At 33.7% G+C, this 27,828-nt stretch overlaps 1 protein-coding gene and 1 pseudogene across 5 annotated transcripts in view; one reads left to right on the forward strand and one right to left on the reverse strand.

Moving 5' to 3' along the window:
- LOC145246580 (stAR-related lipid transfer protein 3-like) overlaps nucleotides 1–27,828 on the forward strand; it is a 261,902-nt gene that overhangs the window by 125,667 nt on the left and 108,407 nt on the right. For all 5 annotated transcript variants that reach the window (XM_080108192.1, XM_080108193.1, XM_080108191.1 and 2 more), the window contains one exon: nucleotides 3,714–3,846. In XM_080108192.1, coding sequence (XP_079964318.1) covers nucleotides 3,714–3,846 — 133 coding nt within the window. The remainder of the gene's footprint in view (nucleotides 1–3,713; nucleotides 3,847–27,828) is intronic.
- LOC145246925 (5S ribosomal RNA) lies at nucleotides 7,279–7,395 on the reverse strand (annotated as a pseudogene).

Below are 27,828 nucleotides of genomic sequence, written 5' to 3' on the forward strand. Positions count from 1 at the left end.
ACAGTGGGCTTAATTGGACCAGGGGGAGGTCAAGCAGACATTTACCTATGTATACCTATAATGTAACTGGTTATGCTTTTTTTTTTTTTTTTTTCTTTTTTTTTTTTTCTTTTTTTTTTTTAGCTCTTGGAGTTCATTTTTGACATCAAATAGGTTGGTATACCATGGTAGGATGTTGGAAAGCTGATATTCAACATAAAAATCGTTCTTTTTAAGAGTCTATGAACTAAAACAAATTTGCTGACGGACAAAATTTAGGCATTTACGGACTAACTTTAAATGCCTGTATCTTTAAAACTATTCAAGCTCAGAAGTCAAATGAGATGTCTATTTGATACTGCATGAAACAAGCTTTTCAAATATTAAATTAGAATGAGAAAATACACTACTAAAAGGTTACCAAGGACAAAACTAGTTTATTAATTCAATGTATCAGATAACTGCTCATGCATCAACATCAGTCAAAAAGCACAACAAAGACTCGTATTCAGTGTTGCAGCCATGAATTGCAGTTTTAAGCTACTCACAACTTCTAATGCTGTGACCTGATGACTTGCAATGTCTGCAGTTTAAACGTCCTCTTGTCTTCATAACAATGGGATCACTCTTGTCCCAGGGTCTGTTAATACAATCTGATAAATTGTCAAATTGGTTTGTCTTTTGAAACTTGTTTATCCAATACTGACATAGGAACTTGTTATTTGCCTCAATGCCAGATTCTGTATAGTTGAGCAGACTGATGTTGCCATTTTCTGCAATTAACTCAGCACTGTGCCTTAAAACAACATGAGCACTTGGAGTGATATCAATCCATGGAATTGAACCAACATAGAGATATGTAGCGTGACAAAATTCTTTGAACTCGTCAATTTTCACTTTCCTATCTGAGTTAATGATGAATAAATGACAGCCATGTGCAGTAGCAGTTGATCAATCTTGGCTCTTAATTCACTACTATCGATTCTTTGGGTGAGAAGTTTTCGGTTGGATCTCGTTGAGGTTGTGGAATGCGGGAAACTGAAGTGATGCAAACAATTGGGCAGACGCAAGTTGCAAGCACTGAAGGTAATGGTACTTCACACCATTGTACGAAGTTGCGAGTTTTTGTACTGTTGGCCTCCGCTCTTTCTTAAATCTCGACAGTTTGTCATACAATGCAAGAACGTCAGCTCCAGCATTTTTTAGGAGTAAACGAATGTCTGTGTAAATCTGTTTGGTTATTTTGCCACTCTTGTAGATGGCAGATGCAGCCTCCAATGAAACGTGTCGGTCTGGGATGAACTCATTGCATAGGATAGAGTATTCCACTTTAGCAACCTCTTGTTTTGAAGGTTTTTGTTCTTCAGACCGAAGATAAACATTTTGGTGGGGGAAGTGTTCTGTGCTTGAGCAGTAGCTTTGGTCGAATCCATATAGTCGCTCAGTCGTCTGCGTTGTTGATGGTCACTGACTTCCTCCAGAGAACGTTTTGCCTTTGGTACATAGGTATGACGTTGGAGCACTATCTTCTCATCAAATGAACTGAGCACTGAACGATTCTTGTTTTGTTGCTGCTGAAAGTCTTTGAACACGACTTTGATGTCAGATAGAAGTTTATCACTAGGTGGGACGTCTAGCTTGGATGAGACCTGTTTCACAACTTCATCGAAGTCTGGCTCTTTGTCGAATGAAGATCTCTTGCAGTTTCTTGAAAATCTCAGTGAGAGCAATGTTTACCATGTCATTCATTATGATTGTGTATCGAAAAGTAAATAAAATGTGAGAAAAGAAAAAAAAATGTGAGGTGTTGAAAAATTGAAAATGAGAAAAATGGAAATATTCAATTATAATGGATAAATTTTTAAAAATCAAGAATTTTTTTTCTGGTTTACGGCGGTTCTACGCATGCGCCAGATGACGTCATGACCTGATTTACTTTAAATAGTTGAAAAACTGAACAAATTTCATGTACGTCGCGTTAGGTCAGTTGATTAGCGCGTTGGTTCATTATCTAAACGTTTTGGGTTCGAATCGTGATGTGAGATGTTTTCTTTTTTTTTTTTTTTTAAATTAAATATTGAACCAGTGTTATTTAAGCCATTTTTCATGTAACGTTCGTTTTTCTGTTTTGTTTTTTTTTACTTCGCTTATCCACCCCCGACCACACACCCAAAAACACCCAGGTACCCACCGATTTTTTAAATTTTAATATCGAAACAGGCTTATTTAAGCCATTTTTCAAGTGTTCGTTTTTCTGTTTTCATCGTTCGTTTGCCTTACGTTAGTTTTTTTTGTGTTTTTTTTTTCGATGTTTTGATTCCCTACTTTCTCTGTTTTATCGTTATTTCCATGGCAAGTTCTCGTCTGAGCTCCAATCTCCCGTCCCCCTCGCCAATCTTTCACGAAAACATCCGACTAGCTTAAACCACTGTCAATAACTTTCCCCACTCTTTATCCGTGTCTAAATCAAAACCTAGATTCCATGAACAAAGCTTCTTTCTTAGAACTGCACACCTGTGAAACTCTCTGCCGCTTGCCTGTTTCCCCCCTGAATTCAACTTAGATGTCTTCAAGTCCAACACAAATAAATTCCTGATGAACCGCCCCCTTAAGTAATGACACCTTATCAAATCCTCAATACTAACTATTACTACGATACTATCCCATTGATTACTGTACACACAATAACCCTTATCACCGAGTGGCTCCTGGGCCTTGATAAGTGGTGACCACATGTAAAAAAAAATATATATATATATATATAGTTGGATTGTAGAAAAGATAGTGAATTTTATTAAATCATTCCATGATTGGACAGTATTTTATGTGGATCAAGGGCATTACCTTGTATTGACCATTTTTATTTGTTGCTGCATTTTTATTTGTTTTTATTTTTTTTGTTCTTTATTTCTTTTGTCATTGTTTCTGTCAACCAAAAAAGGGCAAGATTGGAGATTGAGTGACAAAATACTCTCAATCTCCATATAACACATAAAAGGAACCAAATTCCCCTAATCACAAATTAAAATTTAATCACCTGATTATTGAAAAAGCTTATATTGTTTAAAATTAAAAAAAAAGTTTTATTTATATTGTTTAAAATTAAAAAATAGTTCTGTATAGAATCTTTATTAATATTTTATATTTGCAATGTAATTTTATAACTACAATTCAAATCATCCTATGTATTTTGAAAGAATTTTTGGATGCTGAAAACGTATACAACTGATTATGGTTTAATTTATTTTGATTTTGTTACTAGGTAAAGAGAAAAAAAAAATGAGAAAAGTTGGAAACAAATTTTGGAACACATATGATGGAATTCATATGACGAAGAAGGGAAAAGGTGGAGTCTTTCCCCATATAATCAAAAGCATTTGTGAACAATTTTTTTTTTAATTCTGTTTATATTATTTAAAATTCAAAATAAAAATGTTGATATTGTTTAAAATTATAAAAAGTTCTAAATAATAAAAAGTTTAAAATAAAGTGTTTATTAGTTTTTAAAAAAGTTCTGTTTATATTTATTTTTGTAAAAGAAGGTTTGCTTATTTAAAACTGTTAACTTCTGAAAGACAGATATTATTGTTTACATGTTTGCATAGTAACATAAGTGATTAGAGGAATTTGGTTTCTTTTATGTGATATAGGGATCGAAAGTATTTTGCCACTCAATTTTCAGTCCTTCCCAAAACAGAAAGATGAGTAATCTCCCTTTCTCTTTTTTTTTCCAGTTTTCTCGGCAAAATAACAATTCAAATCCCATTAGTTATGCCTTACTGCTCGTTTCCTTTGTCCTTTGTTGGATTGAAACATGGTTACTTGATTTTAAAGTCCTTCCACAAGAACGATCATTCCATATAAGAGGTGAGTCACACTATACATATACACGATGTACCTTTTGACCCGTTGGGTCACAATCATTGTTTCATTTGGATTTATTCAAAAATTCACAAACTCTGACACTTCTGTTAAGAAATTCTTGGGTATGAAGCTTTTCGTTCAAATACTATATTAGATAAAGTGTCAGGAAAAAAAACCTGGTGTTTATTAAGATACAGTCGACAAATTGATTTTTTTAAATATATTGTTTTAAACAAAAACAATATTATGTACTTAATTGTCATATCGAAAATATATAAAAAATTATGAAAATTTATCAATTGATTTTTTAAATATATTGTTTTAAGCAAAAACATATTATGTACTTAATTGTCATATCGAAAATATATAAAAAATTATGAAAATTTATCAAGTAGAACAACTGCTATTGTTTTTAGTAAAAGAAAAAAAGTCTATCGCTATAAATAACAAATATTACAGCCATGACACAAGTAATCTAAAATGTTCCTTTCAGAGTTATGTCCACTGCGTTTAGTCTCCTACTGTCTACTTTATAACATCCAAGAAAAATGTGATTTTACCCAATTTTCCGTAAAAATTATTTTTAACTATAAACAACTTTCTACTCGATGATTTTCCGTAATTTTTGGATTTCTATTTTCGGCATGACAATTAAGTACGTAATAGTGTTTTTTGCTTCAAACAACATTTTAAAAATATTGATTTGTCCATTGTATCTTAACAAGCTCCAAAAAAAAATTTATAGTATTTTATTTATATATATATATATATATATATATATAATTATTTACTATAATAATTATTAAATACCTACAGACACTAGTGTTTCATCAGTGCAAGGTGCCATGATTAACGCCAGTCGAGAGATTCAAACCCTGGCAACAAAAATCATGTCTGACTTCATTAGCAAGGACCTGAACCATTTGGCTACCGTCAACCGCAAGAGATACAGGATAAGATAAAGTAAATATGGGCATACATGAATTTATTTTTCCGTTCAATAAGGAAGAAACATCATTGAGAGGATAGTCGAAATGCCTACGTATAAAGAGCTTTTATAGTCCCTCCACCCAATGATGTTTCTTTACTGAACGGACAAATGAATTCATATTTACTTCATCTATAACTTTCTTTCTGCTCCACCCGACACATCGAACTTATATCTTGATAAATCTCTATTTAAAGAACCTTTCAATATTCTTTAATCACGTTTCTGGATTTTTTTTAGATGAGGATTGGTTATTTGTATTATTTGGATTCCTCTTCTCATCTGGAGTGTCATTTTCACATTTCAGTCGATGTATCCTTCAGGTTTCTTCTAGTGTATCTTGTCCATCTCAGCAAAAATCAATTGTTAAAATGAAGGTTGAAGGTTCAATCCTCAGTGTGAGGTAATTGAAAAATACAATCGTGAATTACTTACGACCTTTATCTAGTCATGGCTGACAGAACAAGTGCATGTTACCCTTATAAAATAAAGGGTTCCGTTAAAAATTCTGTGCAGATTCCAGAGTTCAATAAGATTCTTTAATCACCTCTGATATAATCATGTTGCGTATGTATGTGTGTGTATATATATATATATATATATATATATATATATATATATATATATATATATATAAACACTAGATTACCCATGACCACAAGGGACACAACCAGCTTCATTTTTGATTTATAAACTGTGATATATCTGTTAAGAAATTCTTGCACAACTAAAAAATAATGAGTCTTTTTGATTCTATATTATTATTAGGTGCAATATAGAAGTGAAGCAACCTATTATTTTGCTATCTAATTTACATATCTGATTATGGTATGTAAATTAGTTGGAAAAAAAAGTCGCTTTTCAGAGAAAAAAAAAAAAAAAAAGAAAATATTCATGCTTCCGATTCTCCCAAAAAATGCCAGACAAAAGTTAAATATAAAAAAGGCAGTAAGTTGCAGTTTTGTGATTAATTTTTTTTCTTTTCCTCTAAAAAGTGACTATTTATCTATAAGGTGTATATGTGGAAAACGAAAGCTATACATGCATGCAAACATTGTTAAGAATAACAGAATTCCTCTGCTTGGTTATGATGTTTTTTTTTTTTTTTTTTTTTTTTTGTTTTTTTTTCAAATTTTCTAATGATTTTTCTTGAGTCAAAGTAAAAAATAAATGTTCCATGTCTATCACAAACGTTTTCACTTCTTTGCGAAATCTTCAAGTGACAAAAACAAATGAACAAAAAAGAGAAGAGGATTTTGAAAAAGCAACAGAGAATGCATACGTGAAGTTGGTTAGACATCAAAAAAATGAATCCGTATAAATCCAAGAGAGACATTAACAAAATTCCACAATGACATACTTAGCATCACCGAATGAATTGCATTATGTTAAACATTTTGAAATGTTGTTACTGGTTTCATACATAATCTTAGTAAATGTTGGGTTTTAATAAAAATAATCATGATTATTTTTAATTTTTTTTATTAGTTTCAAAATGTATTATTTCCATATATGGCAACATTTAATGCTACTAAGACTAAACTTCTTTCCTTTAACAATTACAACAAACCTTCTCAGCCACCGATTGATATGACTAATAATATGCTGCCTGAAGGCACTTCATTCAAATTCCTCAGCTTAACGTTCATAGGCAACATGAAATGGAACAAATATATTGAAGACATTGCAAAAATTGCTGCATATAAGGTGGACTCTCTCTACCATGCTAGCCCTGTTAATGCAGCCCCCTCACTGCAGAAAGTAAAAATCCCTCAATGGGAACATCTGTTGGCCATTGGTGGCAATCCATGATGTCTTAAGTTGGGATCCAGGTGGTTGAAGGACTTGGAGGTAAGGGTTTAGCACCCCACTTCAAAAAACACCACTTTGGCCCTTACTTGGGCTAGACGGGCAGTCAGATAGACTCAATTTGATCAATCGGCTGGTCATGTCAGCCCTTTTTCAGATCTATAAAATCTGAATTAGGATGATGGCTGTTGGGCTAATCTTGCTGCGAAAGGATGTATACCCCTTTCTGTCCATGGAAGAGTAATTATCTTGGGTATGAAAATCCAAGGTCATAAATTTAAACCATCAATCATCAACACTAATATATTGGCTATGTAGCCCTGAGGTTACTAGGCGAACATGTTTTTTCCCAGGCATATCCCCCTCATAGGACACTGAGATGAGTGGAGAACATATGAAACAAAATCCTTTACATTATGGTACCCGACAATAAACCTCAAGCTAACATAAATAAACAGCTACAGGCTCCTTCAGTCTTGGACAGACTAAGGATACCCATGAAGGGTTGCCTGCGCGTGAAATTTTTGTGGCAGTAGGTGTGCAATCTTCAACCACACCTCTCCTGAGACGACATTGTTAAATACCAGTGGCAAGTGAAGCACAAGACGACTGGAAACAATGCCGAGATAAGCGGAGAGCACATACAGCACCTGGAATTCCCAAATGGTCACCCATCTGATATTGACCAGGCTCAACGTTGCTTAACTTTGGTGATCTGACGAGAACCGGTGTGTCAACGCGATTATGCCGTATGCAACATAACATAAATACGGTTATGAAATTATGCTAAGACCATAGCTGAACACTGATACCTGGACAGGCTCAGAAGAAGTAACCATTTACTATCCAATGTGCATAATTCTTGAGTCAGTGGATGACAAACACATCACCAAATTCTTATTTTTCATAATAGGAAAATATCTCACAGCTGTAGTTCCAAAATCAATCAAGGCAACACTAAAAACGATACCTTGGTATTAAAAGAAAAAAACAACAAGTACGCTGAACTATTATCAAGAACTACCACAGTATCAAAATAAAAGCTTATCTCCATAAATCTCTCGACACTTCAAAGGGATTGGTGAGAAGTCCTGAATTAGATAACTGCACAATAGACAAAATCAAACAAAACTTAAAAAACAATTTGTAATAAATGTAAAAAGAATCACTAGAAAAACGGTCAAGAACTCAACACCAATACATACATCCTCACATTTAACTTTCTCAAACCTCCAACAAACATTAAGATCGGCTACATAATAACAAAAGTGACTATCTACATCATTAATCCACTTTGATGTTATAATTGCCAGAAGTTTGAGCACCACTTGGTGTACCAGAAAAAAATTATGTAAAAATTGTGGACGGATTTGGCCACCAGAAAACCACTTGCTAACTGCTGGAATGCATAAACTAGCTAGAACATTCAGCTAATTCAAGATTCTGTGAAGAATGGAAGAAAAAAGTTATAAAAATTAAATACACTCAAAATGTTTCCTTCTCAAAAGCCCGAAAAACTATTGAGAATACCCTTTCAGCCCACTTTTATTCAAGAGTAATTCAACCATTGCTAACCGTTTCCAATTCTGAATGCGAAAAATGTATTCTTCTCATCAAAAAGCTTTTTTTTTTTTCTTTTTTTTACTTGGGAGTCACCACTTATCAAGGCCTAAAGGCTACTCGAGGAGAAGGGTTAATGGCTTTAATATGGTAGTTTAGTAATCATTAATGGTGTAAATTGGGTAGAATTTCATTATTTATTAGGACGACTCAACAAGAATTTGTTTACATTCGATTTGAAAGTTACTATGTTGTATTTAACCGGGAAGCAGGCCAACAGAACAGTGTTCCGCAGATGGACAGTTCTGGAAAAGAAGCTTTGTTCATGGAATCTGCGTTTAGATTTAGGCACAGATAGTGGGGGAAATTGTATAGAGCGAATATGAATCCAAATGAACTTCTAATGTTCACAAAAGAAATGCAGACATTCACATAAACAACGTAAATTATCTTCACTCCAAAACTCTACTTACACAATAAAAGAACTACAATGAACACCATCACAGGGCTCTCAGGTAGAAAAAAAACTACCACACAATACCAGAATTCCTCTAAAATCAAGACCATCAAAAACAATCTTGCTGTATGGAACGCACAAAAAATGCACAAAGACAAAACCCAATACAAAAGGCCCTCCCCCAAATCTAAATGTCATGATAAGCCACATCAACCCCAATCCAGACACAAACAAGAAACAAAATTTATGAATAATATACCTGAGATAAGCAACAGATATAGCACAATAGAAAAAAGAATTGAAAGAAAATCATCAAAATAACATAAACAATCCCATGGAATAGAAAATGCTAAAAAAAACAAAAAAACCTGACACTAAATAATGGGTTAAATGAAAACGAAAAAAAAAAAAGCAATACAATTGAACTGTCTGAACTATTTATTTTTAGACCCAATAAAATATGACAAATGAAACGAAAAGTTATTAAACCCCATATATATATATGAAAATAATGGAAATAGTATTCCGACAAAATAGAGAAATAAAAAGGAACAAACCGTATTATGTGTTCATCAACGTTTCGTCTTTATTTATTTCTTCATCCTGAGGAAGTATCGAAATAAAGACGAAACGTTGATGAACACATAATACAGTTTGTTCCTTTTTATTTATATATATATATATATATATAAAAGTGAAAATGTGTATGTATGTTCGCTTTTTGTGTTTGTCCAAGAGAAGGGCTCACAACTTCTTAAAACTTTTTATATTACATATAAATCATAATATCTACAAGTTAACAACGGAGGTCGCCTGTCTATTTAATTTGCTCGACTTTGAAAACTGCACGCCTGTGGAACTCTGTTCCGTCTGCCTGCTTCCCACCGGACTACAACTTGGATGTCTTCAAGTCCAATGTTAACAAATTCCTAATGAACCGCCCCCTTAAGTAAACACTTCATCAAATCTCCACACTAACGTAATGTACTTGCAATAACCCTTATCCCTGAGTGGCTTCCGGGCCTTGATAAGTGGTGATTACTGTGTAAAAAAAAAAAAAAAAAAAAAAATTAAAAAAAAAAAATAACCCTTATTCCTGAGTGGCTTCCTGGCCTTGATAAGTGGTGATCACTGTGTAAAAAAAAAAAAAGATAAATATTCAACATTTTTCGCTTGCCGCATGTGGATTAGGCTTTTCCTATAATAAAAGCGACACTAATTCTGGCGGTATTTTTCCGGTCTCAATCACCGGAAATGTCTGAAAACAATCAGATTTGATCAATGTGGAAATATTTTCCTTATATCAGATAATTGCTATTCAATTTGGACGATCCCCTTTTTATGGGGAGCTGGTCCCCACCCCCAACATCTTGGGAAAATAAAAATAAAAAAGCATTCCCACAGTAAATAAAATACTACCCTGCAGTCAAAGTTGACCTCATTAAATCATTAAAACGTGCACCTGCCAATTCTAAATAATTAAATAAATTCAAACGTGTTTCCGTTAGTATTTCGCGGTGGCCCAGTGGTTAACGTCGCACATTTTTTCCCACACTTTAATTTCCAACTTTGCCTCAAGGGTTCAGGTTCGATCCTCATACTTACCTACCAAAACTTTTTTTTTATCCCCCCCCCTCTCCCCGGAGTTTTGATTTACCCAAAACCACACACACCTCCATACACCCAGGCAACACCGTGTACTCCCCGCTAGTATATTAATAAAAGTAAACCTTTTCTTGGCCTTAAATAATCACCAGAGGTTGAGATCCTGCATTAGTCATCTGGATGTTCCAAACATAGTTAGTCCCATGGGGTGTTTATACACCCAATACTAAAATGTTTATAGTGTTATTATTTTGTAAAATATAGTTATCTTGTTGGTTCAGAATATATCTACAGTTTCTGTTTGAATCACTTGTATTTTATTGATATCAATTTAAATAATATAATAAAATAAATTATAAAACTAAGCAAAATTGTTTTTAAATCTTAGATTTAGTTCACATTTATTTAAAAATACCCAATTGTGTACACCCGATACACCAATTTGTATTATTTTTTAATATCTATGATGAATACATAAATTAAAATAACAAAAATGAACGTGTGCTCTGAAATTAAACAAAATGTTCCCATAAATTGAAATAGCAAGAAAAGTGAATATGCGTTCATTACATAACCATTACCTTTAAAAGAAAACTGAGATATAACTGCGCCATACCACGTGTGCTGTACCCTCTCTGAGTCAGAGGAAAGTACTGGAAGGGAGGGAAAAAAATAAGTTGCCAACTAAGAATTATGAGCACTTAAGCAAAATTGGGGTAACAAAACACCCCATTAGACTAACACAGGGTTAAATAAAACACTCACTCTCTACTGTGCTAGAAAACTATTTTGCACCATTTTGCGTCTACTACTCCTCTCTCCCTCTTAGACAGGGTCCAAAAAACAGTACAGTCTCCAACCCAATAGATCCCACACTATCAGCCAAACTCCAACCTCTGTCCCATCACTGCAAGTACTTTAATGGAATGTGATCTGACAAACTCAAAGTACTTCCTCGACATAAATACTCCAACTAACCCAACAAGCAGCAAAAAACCAATCCTTCACTGTTGAGCTCTCTAGATGTTAGAAAAGCCTTCTTCTCTCATAGTTTCTTCCCTCGAACTGCTAGACTTTGGAATTCCATCCCTGTCTCTTGCTACTTTGATTGTACTAACATGTAGAAATATAAATGTAATGCAAATAGACCTCTTATTGCTGAGCTTCCTAGATAATGTCCCTGTAAACCTGGTTCCAAAAGTAATCCCTCATGTCCTAGTGGCAATGTACCTTGTTTGAGGTGAATACGATTAAAAAAAAATAATCGGGGTTGGGGGGGCAGTTATTAAACGAATTTAATGAAACAAACACAACTAAATCATTCTTCTTCTGACGATCATTTTGAAAACATTGTAAGATATCAAACGATGAAATATTGAAGAACATAGAATGAAGCCAACTATACAAAAACAGCTCAGCATCAACATAAGAGAGGAGATTAAAAATGCTTTGATCACTGGATAAGCTTGTGAACATTATATAAATGAAAGTGTTTTTTAATATATATACAAGTGACATTCCAAAAGTAATTCTTCATATTTTTTTATTCTGCATGGATCGGGGGGGGGGGGTCGCAAATTGCATTATTATGATGACTGAACTTATGATCTGAAACTTTCATCTCTCTCTTGCAGGTATTGACAGTGTGAGACTCTAAAAAAAAAAAAAATCCATGTCATGGACATGCATTAGAGACAGAAATGCATCAGTGAATTCCTGGTAAAAGTGCATTCAGAATGGTGATGACTATGTAGAAAAATGAATTCTGGAGCACAAATGGTCGCTCAATTTTATGGTACTGCTCTCATCTTTGTAGATCTTCAACTTTTTAAATTAAAAAAAAATAGGAGACTTCACTTTTTATTATTGGAATTAATAAATGGAAACTGCACTAATCCTATGCAGGTTTAACCACAGCTTCCTCCAAAGGAGGAAGTTCCATGGAAATATGAAATTCACAAGAAATCCACAACCACATTTATATCTCTGTAAGGGAAGATGACGACGACGCAACTCTTGCAGGGAGGTGCTGACATCCTCCTATATACAGTGGCTGGAATTCCCAAATTGGTCACCCATTTGGTATTGACCAGGTTCAACGTTGCTTAACTTTGGTGATCTTATGAGAACTGGTGTCAACGTGATTATGCCGTACCTCTTTATTACATTTTTTTTTTTTAACTACACTCGTGTGTGTATGTATGTGTATGTATGTATATATATGTGATACAACGAAACAGTACTGTATGTGGATGACGATATATATATATATATATATATATATATATATATATATATATCGTCATCCACATACAGTACTGTTTCGTTGTATCACAACTCCTAGATATCTAGTTTGAGAGAATTACAAGAATAAATATTATCTTTAAAATTGGAAAATATCAAGATAATCAAAAGCTCATTATACTGGATAGGACAATTAACAAAATATGAAAAATAGATGATAAAAATAAATTACAATATTTATTAATCCATCAAATTCAAGCAAGGAATTATAGTAATGAAAAATCCTTAATCCATGAATTTTCAAAGATCTGCTCTTTTCTAGTAAAAATGAATCTATCACTGAAACTATAAAAAAATATATTTGCAAAAAGGAAAAGGTATTTTCAACAAAATAAACAAATTGAATTCGATCAATTAATTAGCCAGTCAATAAATCTCTACTATAAGATAAAAGAGACTTTGTATGTCTGTGATTTCATTTCCTATGGACTCGTAAACGGCTGGGTCAATTTTTATGAAATTTCACTCAAAGGTACTTTATGCGCTTGGCAGTGTTCTTAAATAGGTTTTGTGTTGAAATATCTTCGGTAAATGCCGATAATCAAAATAATCCAATGAAAGAAGGGACAGAGGATTTTGACCAAAGTTAACATCTTACACGGCCTACCATCTCAAATGCATTTGAGAAGTTCTATTACCACACAAGCTGAAAGGCGCAACATATAAAATCAACAGTAGTTTCTTTTATATGACAGGGGCACATTCGAAATAAATGTTTCTGTTTCAAGTACAATTTCACAATGACACTTGACTTTTTTCATTTTAAACTGTAATTCAAGCCATTATATATAGAAACAATTTTATAAAATAAACAGATTATCTATAGTGCAATGCAGATTATAATGGATTGTGAACTTAGTTACTATGAGAAGCATGTGAAACTTCCTTCCGGTGCACCACGATGGGTGCCCAATTAGAGCAGAGTGCAGGTAATCAGTTTGATTGAAAAATGGGCCATTTCATCGATTTCGATGACAATAAAAATATGGGAGTATGAAGAATTTGTTAATCGTCATTCAATCCTAGGCAACGTCAGATCACCCTGCTAGTTTATTCTTAGAACAATAGTCTGTGAAGCTAAAAGAAGAATCTGAAATCCACGCATAAACAATCTAAGTATGAACTGCTGCATAAAAACTGTTAAAATTTGAAGAATCAAATTATGAGGTTGCGTCTAATAATATTCACATTGAAGAGCAAACCGTCCCAGGAGTGGAGGAATTATCGTAAAATCCAAAAAGTCAATGATTTTGTACTTGTATTATTTGGATTCTTCAAACTACTGTTCTCATCCTGAGTGTTATTTTTCACAACGTTTTGATCAATGTAACCGCTGACATTTTTTCAGATGTATCATGCCAAACTTGGGAATCATTTTGTCAAACCTGGAAATATGCATTAAATTTAAAACGGAATCTTTCATTTAATTCAAGGAAGTAGCATGGTCTTGTTCCATCCATTGTAGCCATGACTGGGTAGTAGTCTTAATTCGCAATCATATTTTGAGTGTTATCCACACTGAGCTGGTGCTACCAGATAAGGCTGTCCAAAGATATTGGCTTCCTGAGATGAAATGCACCTAACATTGATGTTTTTTGTTTTTCTACTTTATTTTGCAAAACTTTGTTCTGCAAAAACAAAACCAATAACCCACTTTTTATCCCCTTTTTCCCTCTTCCCATTTCCCTTTTCTCTTTCCCCCACTTCCTGACTGATTTCCTAACTTAAAATGTACCAAACATTAATATTTTAACCCTTTTCCCCTTCTCATTGCAAAACTCATTCATGTTCTGCAGGGCAGGGAACAAAAATGTTAAAATCCACTATAAAACAACCAAACCAAACACTACAAACTAGCTATTGAAGATACAAAGATATTGAAGAATAAAAACCTTCTACAAGATAATTGGATGCAACATGAATACTATTTAAAAAACAACTGGATTCGACATTAAATAACGCATAAGAGTTGATATGCCATAAAAGAAAACAACCAAACCAAACACACTGAGAATTAAACCTTCAACCTCTATAAGTGTAAGTTTTACACTTGAATTTTATCAAGTACTCTATCCACTACACCATGGATCCTTGTGCAGGGTTCCATTGGAAATTCTGTACAGATTCTCGAGTTTGGCAGAAAGATTCCAGAGATCAGCATGTTACACCTGAAGAAGGTACATCAACCGAAACGTTGTGAAGAAAAAAGTCCAGATGAAAACAATAGTCTGAAGTATCCAAATATGAAAGATCAATCCTTATCTCAAAAATTCAGAAATTAAATTGTACTCCTTGTGAAATTATGTTCATCCATCCCTTCAGTTTCATGAAAACTGACCTTGTAGAGTTAAAGATATCAAATGTGATTCATCAGCCAATGTAATGATAGTGACTCACAATAGTCATTCTTTATCGGATCAATAAACAATAGTTTACGTCTTAACTAAAAGCAAGGAATCTGCATATATTGTTTTCAAAGTTACTGAAGCCAGCAAAAAATATTATCTGTTCTGATGCTACACTTAAGTTAATTTGTCCTCCATCAATGTAGGAGAAACCATTCTAAACTAAGGCATTTTTTTATTTTTGCCTACTTCCAGAGTGCCCCTTCTTGGAGCTAGTTTTCCCTTATATTAAAAACGACCTTGTGTCATATTTTTTCTCTCGTGGGGAAGCAAATAAATATTTAAAAACATAATATATTTCACCTTAGTAACACATGCCATTACAATCTTAAAATCATATATTACTTGTATTGATCGGACTGTTGTTCTCATTTTGAGTTTTATTTGTGCAACGTTTCAATCAGATGAGCCTTCGACCGTCCTCAGGTATGTTGGTTGTTGTTTGGAAAAGAAAAGTCAAAGACCAATCTGATCCAGCACTCAAGATGAAAACAATAGTCCAATCAATACAAGTAATATAAACAATCAACCCTCATCTCAAAAATTGAGAACTTTGAAATCATTGTTTTTATTGTTTTTATTGTTCGAACAATTATTCTTATCTTGTGTGTTATTGTCACCCAAGATGAGAATAGCTGTCTGAACAATCAAAACAATACAAACATTCATACGTCATCTCAAAAATTCAGAATTGCATTTGAAATCATTACTTCAAATATTTTAATGAGAAACCACAACTTTATTAAAAAATTTCACTATTTCGATCAAAATCTTCAGTCGGCTTCCTCTGCGCTTCCTCTAGCTCACAGATGAGATTGAAGCTACCAATTTGTGGGTAAATTCCTCCTTAGTGCATTGAAGAATGTGATCAAACCAAGTCTCCTTTGTGTTGCTGCATTTTGTACAGATGGTAGGGTTTGGGATTTAGGCGTACAGTTTTAACCATTTTTTTATTATTACTTCAAGCTAATCAGAATTCACACTTGGGTCAGCATCAAAATGTAACTCTAATGATTTTAATTCAACATAATACTCAACCAAAATGTAACTCTAATGATTTTAATTCAACATAAATACTCAACCAAAATGTAACTCTAATGATTTTAATTCAACATAAATACTCAATCAAAATGTAACTCTAATGATTTTAATTCAACATAAATACTCAACCAAAATGTAACTCTAATGATTTTAATTCAACATAAATACTCAACCAAAATGTAACTCTAATGATTTTAATTCAACATAAATACTCAATCAAAATGTAACTCTAATGATTTTAATTCAACATAAATACTCAATCAAAATGTAACTCTAATGATTTTAATTCAACATAAATACTCAATCAAAATGTAACTCTAATGATTTTAATTCAACATAAATACTCAACCAAAATGTAACTCTAATGATTTTAATTCAACATAAATACTCAACCAAAATGTAACTCTAATGATTTTAATTCAACATAAATACTCAATCAAAATGTAACTCTAATGATTTTAATTCAACATAAATACTCAACCAAAATGTAACTCTAATGATTTTAATTCAACATAAATACTCAACCAAAATGTAACTCTAATGATTTTAATTCAACATAAATACTCAATCAAAATGTAACTCTAATGATTTTAATTCAACATAAATACTCAACCAAAATGTAACTCTAATGATTTTAATTCAACATAATACTCAACCAAAATGAGGCAGATTCACACTATAATTGTCCACATCATCACATGGCATAATGAGTAAATCCTTGGTTTGCAATTAGTTTTAACTGACAGTCTTCTGCAGGTTGACGGTTCAATCCTTACTGTAGGTAATAACTAAACATAGCATAATATTAACACTTTTTTTTTTTTTGTTCATGGCTGAGGAAACAAGAACAATCCACTTCTATAGATTAAATAAACAATTCACTTTGACATTTGGGATAGGTTCCTGAGTGCTACATTCTCAATTTTATAAAGATACACCTGAAGAGGATCAGAGATGACATAAGGCAAACATTATGAAAATAATAAAATATTACATTGCAAAAACCAGATGAGAATAGTAGTCAAGTGATCCAAAAGAAAAGTTGTCACTTTTTTAGCTTTGTGGCTTAACATATTATCATCCTGTAAATTTATGAATATTTTTTAATGTTACGAGTAATAGATTGAGTGTCTATATGAAGACGGTTCATAGCAAATTCAATGTAAATAAAATAAAAATCATGCTTCTAACAAATAAAGTAATTATCAGCATTTTTATCCAATGTACTACAGATCCATCTGTTAAATGTTCAATCTTTACTATGGGTAATAACTTCTTCACCTGCCCTGTGTCGGTTGCCATTGGCGCTGTACAGATGACCTGTAAACCAATCCTCTCCATCCTTCCCTGTCCTCCACATGTTTCACTGCTTCACTCAGCTTCAGTTCTGTCCATTCTGTGATGTTGTCTTTCCATCTCTTCTGTCTTCCTCCTTTGACTGTTCCCTGAAGCACTGTCTGGGCAAGCCTTTCTCTTATTACGTGACCAAACCATTTTAGTTAACGCCTCCTGATTGTGGTGAGAAGATCTTCATAAAGACCAATAGCTTGCCTTATTCTGTTTTTCTTACTTCCTCATTGGTTATCTGGTCTTTGTAAGAGATACCAAACAGTCTTCTGAAGCAAATCATTTCTGAGGTCTGAATTCTCTTCTCTAATTCCACTGTAAAGGTACAGTGTTTCACTAGCATGCAGGAAACTGATAACTAACAATAATATAATAATTAGCACTTTTATCTGTTCATGGCTTATAAAACAAGAATAATCTACCTCTGTGAATTAAATACAAGATTCAGTTCAAAATTCTGTCAGTTTCTAATATTTCAAAATTGGAAAAGATACTCCTGAAGAAGGTCAGGGGTCACATTAGTTGAAGCATTGCGAATATAAACATGGTGCAAATAATCATTCAAATAATCATTCAAATAATCATTCAAGTAATCATTCAAATAATCATTCAAATAATCATTAAAATAATCATTCAAATAATCATTCAAATAATCATTCAAGTAATCATTCAAATAATCATTCAAGTAATCATTCAAATAATCATTCAAATAATCATTCAAATAATCATTAAAATAATCATTCAAATAATCATTCAAATAATCATTCAAGTAATTCAAATAATCATTCAAGTAATCATTCAAATAATCATTCAAATAATCATTCAAATAATCATTCAAGTAATCATTCAAATAATCATTCAAGTAATCATTCAAATAATCATTCAAATAATCATTCAAATAATCATTAAAATAATCATTCAAATAATCATTCAAATAATCATTCAAGTAATTCAAATAATCATTCAAGTAATCATTCAAATAATCATTCAAGTAATCATTCAAATAATCATTAAAATAATCATTAAAATAATCATTCAAGTAATCATTCAAATAATCATTAAAATAATCATTAAAATAATCATTAAAATAATCCAAAATGCTGAGTAATTGGTATAACTTTGGATTTTTGTTTCTTTTTTAAATGTTTTCAATTATTTTCTTTCAAAGTTTTTTTTTCTTGCTTTATTTGCAAATAAAAATTATATTTTATGAATCAGTTTATTTTTCAAAATTTTCTAGGAAATATTTTCAATGAAATAATGTATACAGGGTAGAATCATAAAGTTTTAACCCTAAAGAAAACAAAAATACGGCTTTGTTTTAAAATTTTTATTGAAAAACTCAATTCACATAATTTGATTATGTAATAGAGCTGACATCTATTCAATATAGTCGCCTTCAGCCTCAATCTCTACCTCAATACGGGTTCGGAATGGGAAACTTGCATTTTCCACAACCGCCAGCAGGAGCTTGGAGAATACTAAGCAGATGGCAGCAATCAGGCTGGCTTTGGTGTTGAGGGAGGTCATGTTGGTGATGTTCTCAACATATGAACAAATGAAGTAGTTCAGCGGGTTCAGGTCGGGGAGGAGAGGAGCCAGTGAGAGAAGGGTACAAAGTCATAGCACTATTTCTGAAGCCAAACCTGGGTTTCTTTGGACTTGTGGACTGGCGCCAAGTCCTGCTGCCACACCCAGGGTCTGCCAGCAGCCACCTGATTGTACCAGAGGATAACCACACTCTTCAGCACATCCAGGTACACTTTGTGACTGGAAACTTCATTGAGCTTTGCCTTCAACCATTGAACCGTCCAGACCTGCATTTTGAGGTTACTGGCAATGGTCTTGTTGCCATAACTTGGATTGGTAAAGAGCATGAGTTGTACAGCGATGCATCTCTGATCTCGTTCCTTGAACATTGTGTCACTTTCAGACATGATAGAAGAATCCTATTGCTCTTGAGATTTGTACACAACTAGCCAACTAGTAGATGGTCTGCTACAAAAAAGAAAACTGGTTTTCATCAAACGGAAATGGAATCATGTCGTCTTTTCTAGGGCGATAATTTTATCGTTCACAATCAAAATTATTTGCTTTCATTCTTTAATATTTATTTGCATATTTTTAAAGGGACATAAATCTTGATTTTCAAAACTTTCTAAGGGAGATAATTTCTTTTCATTGTCTTGCAAAATATGCAAAATTAATTTGAACAAGAGATATATTATTTTTTTTTTTTTTTTTTTTTTTTTAAGAATCTTTTAATGTTGGTTTTGACCAGGGTTTTGGAGTCGGAGGTTTTAGTCGGAGTCGGATTTCTAAGAGTACTAGGAGTCAGTCAGAATTTTTTATCCGATCTGACTCCTTAGGTCCAATAAATTTATTTTATTTACATAGTTTTCCTATTTGGGTCCATCGGATCACTGCAAATCCTGTCTGGACAGCTGTTCTTGTTTTGGTTGTGATGTCATACAGGATCAATGAAATTCCTGCCTTTGAGTGAGATCACTGGATTACATTGGATAACAATCGGATTGTAATCCGAAAAAAGCTTTGTTCATGGAATCTATATTTAGGTTTAGGCACAGATAAAGAGTGGGGAGAAATTATTGATAGTGGTTTCAGCTAGACGAGTGTTTCTCATGAAAGACTGACGCTCATATGAACACCTACCATGAAAATAATGATAAAGCAGAGACAGGCTCACAACATCTTTTCTGTGAGTTGCAGGGAAGAGAAAAGGGCACACACACACACACACACACCACTAGGCTACAAAGTCTATTTTGAATTTTGTCGAGGTAGGATAAGGTCTTTCTAGAGCCCTTGCTCAGATGTGGCAACAGTATTCCATCCTTGGACATAACTGGCTCTTATATAGATACAGAATTGCATCAGCAGTGAGATATCTACTGGAGCGGTAGAAGGACCCTACCATTTTTCCAGCAACCATGGCTACAGATTTGATGTACATGTTCCATTTCAGATCAAGATTGAAGGTCAAGACTAGAAGCTTGTCAAAACATGGAGCCTCTCCAAAACGAGAGCTATTCATTTCAATTGATGCCAGATTGGGATCAGAGCATAAATGTCTACGATTGATCTTAGTATGTGATTTGGAAGATCAGTAGTGTAGATCAGGAAGAGAGTTGGGCCCAGAATGAACCCCTGAGAGATTCCAGCATTAATATTGTGAGCTTCTGATTTCTGCCCATCAACCACTACTCTTATGAACCTATCAGAGAAATGATTTAATAATTGAGAAAACATTTCCAGCTATACCATAGTTGGAGATTTTGTGAAGTAGGCCCTTATGCCATACTTTATCAAAGCTTCAGTCTATGGTCCCCCCTCGCCTAACTTTCACAAGAAACACTCGTCTAGCTGAAAACACTATCAATAATTCCACCCACTCTTTATATGTGCCTAAACCTAAACGTAGATTCCATGAACAAAGCTTCTTTCTTAGAACTGCACGCCTGTGGAATTGTCTTCCGTTTTCCTGCTTTCCGGCTGACTACAATATGGTTGTGTTCAAGTCTAACGTAAATAAGTTCTTGATGAGTTCCATATAAGTTATCAAATTTACCGAATTTTCATTACTAATGATTACTATATTGTCCAATTTCTACTGTACACTCTTGGCCTTGATAATGTGGTGATGCCTATGTAAAAAAAAAAGAAGAAAAAAAGGCCTTTGATCTGTCAAACAATTGCCCTAGAAACGAAGCCTCAGTCGAGAGATTTGCTAATCTTATGAGATATAATCGTTAACACACCTGCTGTAGATCTAGCAGAACGGAAACCATATTGCATGTCACTAAGAAGGTTATTTCTGCTGAGGTGTATAACTACTTCTCTATTTAACATAGATTCCAGTAACTTACTTATGACACACAGGACTTATTGGTTTTTACTGAGAGGGAGATGACCGATCATCTGAATCCTTCAATACAAGCCATACTGATGAGGTTTTCCAGGGTGTTGGGAAGCAATTCTTCAGACAAAGCTTAAACAGCTTTGTAAGTATGGGAACTAATTCTGGTTGAATCTTTTTCAGCACTATAATTGGAATGCCGTCAGAGCCAGTTACTTTACTGAAATGAAGGTTTTTGATTAGTTTGACACATCACGCACAGATATTTATGTGTTTTCTGATGCAGGAGAAAGTATGGGGGGTTGACGGTCTTGGTGGCATAGAGTAGAATTAGATGCAAAGTTCTTGGCAAAGAGTTTGGCTTTGTCTGATGCTGACGAGATTACTCCTGGTTCATTGATGATGGTTGGGATAGAGTTCACGCTTCTATTCAGGACCCTGTTTGTTATTTGCCAAAACTTATGGGAACCAAGCTGCTGCTCAGCTACTTTGGACTAAACAAACTGAGCATACAACTTTCTCGTGTTCTTCATTACTCTTTTACAGTGAGTGCTGGCAGTCCTGAAAGCAACTTTAGTCTCAGTACAGTTTTCTGTTTTTCCTTTGATCCTCTTTCCATAAAGGCAATATTATCTTTTAAAACATTTCTTTTCTGTATGTGTCATAGCTTCCTCTTCTGATGAGAAGCGTTTGGCTTTGAAATGCCATGGCCTAAAGAGGTTTCCCTATCCCTAAATATTGTATTCCCTTTTGAACTGATTGCATAAAATTTCATTGTAAATTTCTTATCTCTTTGTTATCTTAACTTATTCTATAAAGTTGGTTGAGTTTATATATGAGTATATTTATCATACAAGTGAATGTTAAACGTCGAAAATAATATACATGAAAAGTATTTGTAAAATGCTTGCTGAATAGGTGTGGGAGACTGGTATATGGATATGCAGAATAGATTTCCACATAGGGGTCAAGGAGTCCGGAATCAGAATCATCAAAGGAGTCTGAGTCGGACTTTTACCATCCAACTCTGCAACCCTGGTTTTGACATTCCAGAAAGTTTTTATCTTGCTTATTTATTTGATCTATTTAATCCAAATAGGTGAGTGTTTCAGCGATACCAAAGGCTCTGATTGGTAGAACTAGATCACATATTAAACAAGAATTAAATCCCAAAGTTTTATGAACAAAAACTTGAACCTTTGGAAGATGTCAATCATTCCAGTAATCATAGGATCCACTAGACATAAAAAAAACAAAAACTTTAGAACTATCTGACGAATATATCTGTTGAATCAAATGCAAGAAAAATCCAAATAAGTGTATTTGAATGTCTGACATCCAGTACAATGAACCATTCCAACAAAAACAAATAGAAATTAAATCTGATCTTATACAGTGACCTGGTCACTGGCATCCATTCCTAGGGAGGTGCAAAGTGTGTGTACAATCATCCACAGAAAAAAATGTTAGAATGAAATCCTTGATACAAGTCTGAAGACACCAAACATAAAACAAAACACTTCAAAATCCAGATTGGATGCATATTGCTAATCTTAAGAGTTTTTAAGTCAATGAACTTACTCTAGACAAGTTGAACAGTTTCTTGCTAATCAGCAGAGGAAGTTTCCAGGGAATATCAAATTCACAAACAGTCCCCAGCAGTATGTATAGGAAACAAAAATAGTTAGACTTAAGTAGCAGTTAATGTCGGGCAATATTGTTGTAATGGGATGTTCTGTCATACGACCAATCTAGAAAAGAAGATTAATAAAAATTGGACTTTAGATTTACTTTTGACAGCCTCCTAGCTCTAACTTCTCTCTTATTTTATCCTTTCGACTTCACATTCCATGAGCGATATTTTTGACAAAGATGAAAGATTAGCTGCACTGGGTCGACTGTTTTGTGTGGGTGGTATCCAAAGATTTTCAGTTCTCTCAAAACCTTTATCATCATTCAACTATAAATCCATCCATCTCAATTAACCTTTATCCTTGAATGTTTTTTTAGTTTTGATAAATGATAATTCATTACTAAAATAAATTTTAAAAAATTATTTTTTTAATTCTGCAACAATAACCCAGCCATAAAAATTGCCAAAAAGAGAAATAAAACCAGTTTTAATCCTCATCATTCTTCTTCAAGAACAGCTTCTAGCAGCATCTCATTTTAATTGTGACGACTTGACTGTGTTCCCAAGCTGTTATGTTGATCACACAAATTTCTGTGTCACACCCAGACTCTTACATAAAGTCAATACACCTGCAGTCTCTGCTTGTTTTTGCATCTGTGGGCAAGGGACTGAAGCATGGTGTTCAACCCAGCAAAAACAGTTGCACTACTGTCCTCTAGATATCTCTGCCCTGTTCCTGTCCATGGAATTTGGTTTCAAGACACATTTGTGGCATTCTTGAAATGTCATAACTATCTCGAAGTAATAATATCTAGCAATCTCAGGTTTAACAACCACTTGTCTTATATATCCAATAGGGTTAATAGGGAGCTTTACGTGTTGCATATCCTGAGCTACCAAATTCCTCATGAATAGGATTTGTTGACTAGGTTACAATTCTCAGTGTGGGCAACCGAAAAATACACTTGCAAATTACTCAAAACCTCCATCCAGTTATGGCTGACAAAACAAGAGCATGGTACCCCCAAGAAGTAAATGAAAGATTCCGTTCAAAATTCCATACAAGTTCCAGAGATTGACAAGGTAAACCTGAAGAAGATCAAGTTACATCGACTGAAGCGTGAAAATGACACTGAAGATGAGAACAGTGGTTTGAAGAATGCAAATATGAAAATTCTGCTATCAGTTAGTTCAATTCACTGATTGGATAATATGATTTTGTGTGTATGCCCTGCCAACGACATTCATCCTAGGCGAGTTGAACCGGTTTCCCTCAAAGGAGAAAGCTTCATGGGAATATCAAGTTCACAAGTTGCCCCCCCCTACTCTGATGATGTACATGTTAATCACGACAATGTCAACAAATATTTCTCATAAACCATCCTCATAGCATTCTTTATTTCGACGGGCAATCCATTGCATCTCTTCAACCTTTATCCTCAAATGGATTTTGGCTTTGATAAGTTTTGATTCATGAACAAGAAAATAAAGCATACAAAAAAAAAATAACATTCCTAAGATAAAATATGAATTTTTGTGAATCTCTATATATAAGGTAGTAGCATTTGTGTGTGTGTGTCTGTACAACTCTCCTACAACTCACACCACTAGACCGATCATGACCAAATCTGGAATGATGGTCCACCACCTAGAAATTATGCACACCATTTTCCAAGGTAATGGTCAGAGATCAAGGTTATAGCCTATGTATATATATATATATATGTATGTATTTTTTTTTTTTTTTTTTTTTTTTTTTTTTTACATGGAGGTCACCATATATCAAGGTCTGGAGGCCACTCAGGGATAAGGGTGTACAGTAATCAATGAGATAGTATTGTAGTAATCATTAGTATTGGAGATTTGATAGAGTGTCTTACTTAAGAGGGTGGTTTGTCAGTACCAATCGTGACCAAACCTGACATTATGATGGGCCCCACCTTAGGATGGTGAACACCATTTTTCAAGATTAATGTCATATTTGGTGCAGCTCTTAAAACGTCCACTTACTGCAAGGATGCTTGTGAAGCAGGTACCCGAGCATATAGCAAAGTCTCATGCAAAGCTAATATATAATAGTTTGGTACATTGTCACATCTCAGAGATACTTTTCTGATTAGTTGTAGTTGAGCTGATACGAGCAATGAATTGCTCACTACACTGGATGATTGCTGCTCACACCATTGACATGTATTTTGCATCTGTGATGAAAAGGGGGGGAGGACTATCCCAAACAAACATAGACATCAAGGAGATGAGAGCTACAGGTGGTTATGAAAATAAGTTATTTTATTGACCAATCAACAGCGTTCTTGACCATGCGTGATTGGCCCTTGCAACAGCACATGCGTGTTCAAGGGTTGGAGGTTCCATCATGTTGATCAAATTCAATGTTCATGCGTCACCATTATCGATCCATTAATTGTTCAGATTTAAGACTGATGCTCTTTAAATTTTCATAGATGCAGTCAGTCTGTCTTTTCCATGAGTGACCTTGAGAATAGAAGCCAAGGATGATGATGCTCTCAATTTTTTTTTTTTAGGCCACACACTATGATCCTGCTACACTGAATAACCTCCTTGACATTGGAGAGACCCAGTCTAGACTGCAATGAATCTCTGTCAGAGTTTCAAGGCACAGATCCAACAGATCATGGCATGATCACTGCGGGCTAATCTGGCTATATCTTCAGATATAACAGGCCATGTCTTACTGGCGAAGAGAAGAACAATCGTTACACAGAAATTGTAGAAGTAACCTTTGTTGTGCAGGGAGATGCTACGACTTTTTAAGATGGAGAGGAGCTTTTTAATTTTTTTCAATACAAACCTCGTTCTAGCAGTTGTGGCATCATAACAGCTTCCCCTGACCGACCTCAATAAGAGCAATACTGATCTAAAACTATGTCTATCTGAAGAATCTAGGTATGAACATCATTATTAAATTTTCAGGAATTGTATAACTGATGGATCCAAAGAATGAGGAAAATATGAAACAAATAGAGAACCTTCAGGATAGATAATCACTGAACTTGACTGAAATGATCCAATAATTAAAATTTTTAAAAAGTAATTGCAATGTATTTAAAATTTAATTATTTTATTTTTTAATATTTATTAATGAGCCACCTTAAATAGATTTGCTCATCATTTGCGATAATATGCAAATGTTTCCACGTATCATTTTTTTAGGGGGGGGGGGGTACGTTGGATAGTTTTTTTTTCATGGCGGTGAATGTTATAAAAAAAAAAGTTGAAAAGTTAAGATAAAAGTAAAGAAAAAATTTGTTGCATGAAAATGATTAAAAAAAAAACACAAGAACAAAAATGTTGCTTTAGATATTTTTAGTTTCTGCTCACAGAAGTTGGTTAAATGGAAGAAATCTAATTCCATAAGGATGCAAGGAAAGATGTCAGTTGAATTAATCAATGAGAAAAGGTCATTCTTAACTTAATTCTGTTCATTCCTAGAAATGAAAATAAGCATTTTCAAATACCACTGTAAGAACCCACACATTTTTCCGTTTTTAGATGCATTTGATGGACGTTGTCAGTTTATCAGTTCATCACGTTTGTGTTTGAAACAATATTTTCTTTGGTTTGTCAGGCTTAAGTTTGAAACCCTGTTGTTTTGGAATTTGATTTTCAGAAGAATCTATCTAATCTATAACACATACCATTGAAAGAGTAAGACAAATTTTTGTTTTTCATCTGAAATAAATTTGTCCTAATTATGACCTTTCAAATAATAATTATATATATATAATATATGATAATTGTTTGGCATAATTATGACTTTTATATAATGATAATGATCTAATATCGACACAATAAATTACAAAATCCATTTTGCAAAAACTTCTTGTTGCATCAATACTTATTTGAAGGAATACTTATTCAATTTTAGCATTACTTTTGTAATTTACAATATCTGTCAGGCTTGAGTGATGTTTTTTCTTTTGGTCTGTAAGAGCTAGGTGATATTTTCTTTTGTCTGGTAGGCTCAAGTGATGTTCTTTTCTTTTGGTCTGTCAGGCTCAAGTGATATTTTCTTTTGATCTGTCAGGCTCAAGTGATATTTTCTTTGGTCTGTCAGGCTCAAGTGATATTTTCTTTGGTCTGTCAGGCTCAAGTGATATTTTCTTTGGTCTGTCAAGCTCAAGTGATATTTTCTTTGGTCTGTCAGGCCCGGGTGATATTTTCTTTGGTCTGTCAGGCCCGGGTGATATTTTCTTTGGTCTGTCAGGCCCGAGTGATATTTTCTTTGGTCTGTCAGGCTCGACTGATATTTTCTTTGGTCTGTCAGAGTAATGTTTTAAAATAATTTTAGTTTTTTTGCCATGCTTAAGTCTGAAACAGTATTTTCAATTTTCTGTCATGCTTAAGTTATTTACATCATTTTTATTGTTAAATGCACAGATTGGGGGGTATAAGAATAACAGTTCATGTTATTTATTTATTTATTTATTTATTTTTTACTTATTGAATTGAATACGGTAAATAAGTACTTCTTATTTAAAATGATGATAAAAATGGAATAGCGTAGGTTGCAAGCAACATTGAGGGAGGAGAGGGGGGGGCATAAAAAAGATGATCCCAAAACAAAACCTGATACAATTGATTTCTGTCACTGAAAACATCAAAATCGACTGCATTAATAAAATCTCCCCCACATTGTATTACATTGATTATTCTGATGTAATATTTTGGCATTATCAACCTCGGTAAGTAATCCCTCCTGTGGAGCACTGTTCTATTAGAAATCTCCTGCTCGGAACTTGCCAAACCAAACAGATATTTTCAACATAGCTGCTTCCTTTAAAACAAGGAGTCTGGTTTGCCTGAATGGTTATCGACAGTTCAATTTCATCTGATCAATGCTCAATAATATAAGAATACTTTATTGAAAAAAACGTATGAGGGGGCCAATTTTTGTCGATGTAACTTTCATTTAAGATT

Source organism: Euprymna scolopes, chromosome 24 (genome assembly GCF_053919585.1).
Source record: "Euprymna scolopes isolate OS-2025 chromosome 24, ASM5391958v1, whole genome shotgun sequence".
Taxonomy (NCBI): Eukaryota; Metazoa; Mollusca; class Cephalopoda; order Sepiida; family Sepiolidae; genus Euprymna; species Euprymna scolopes.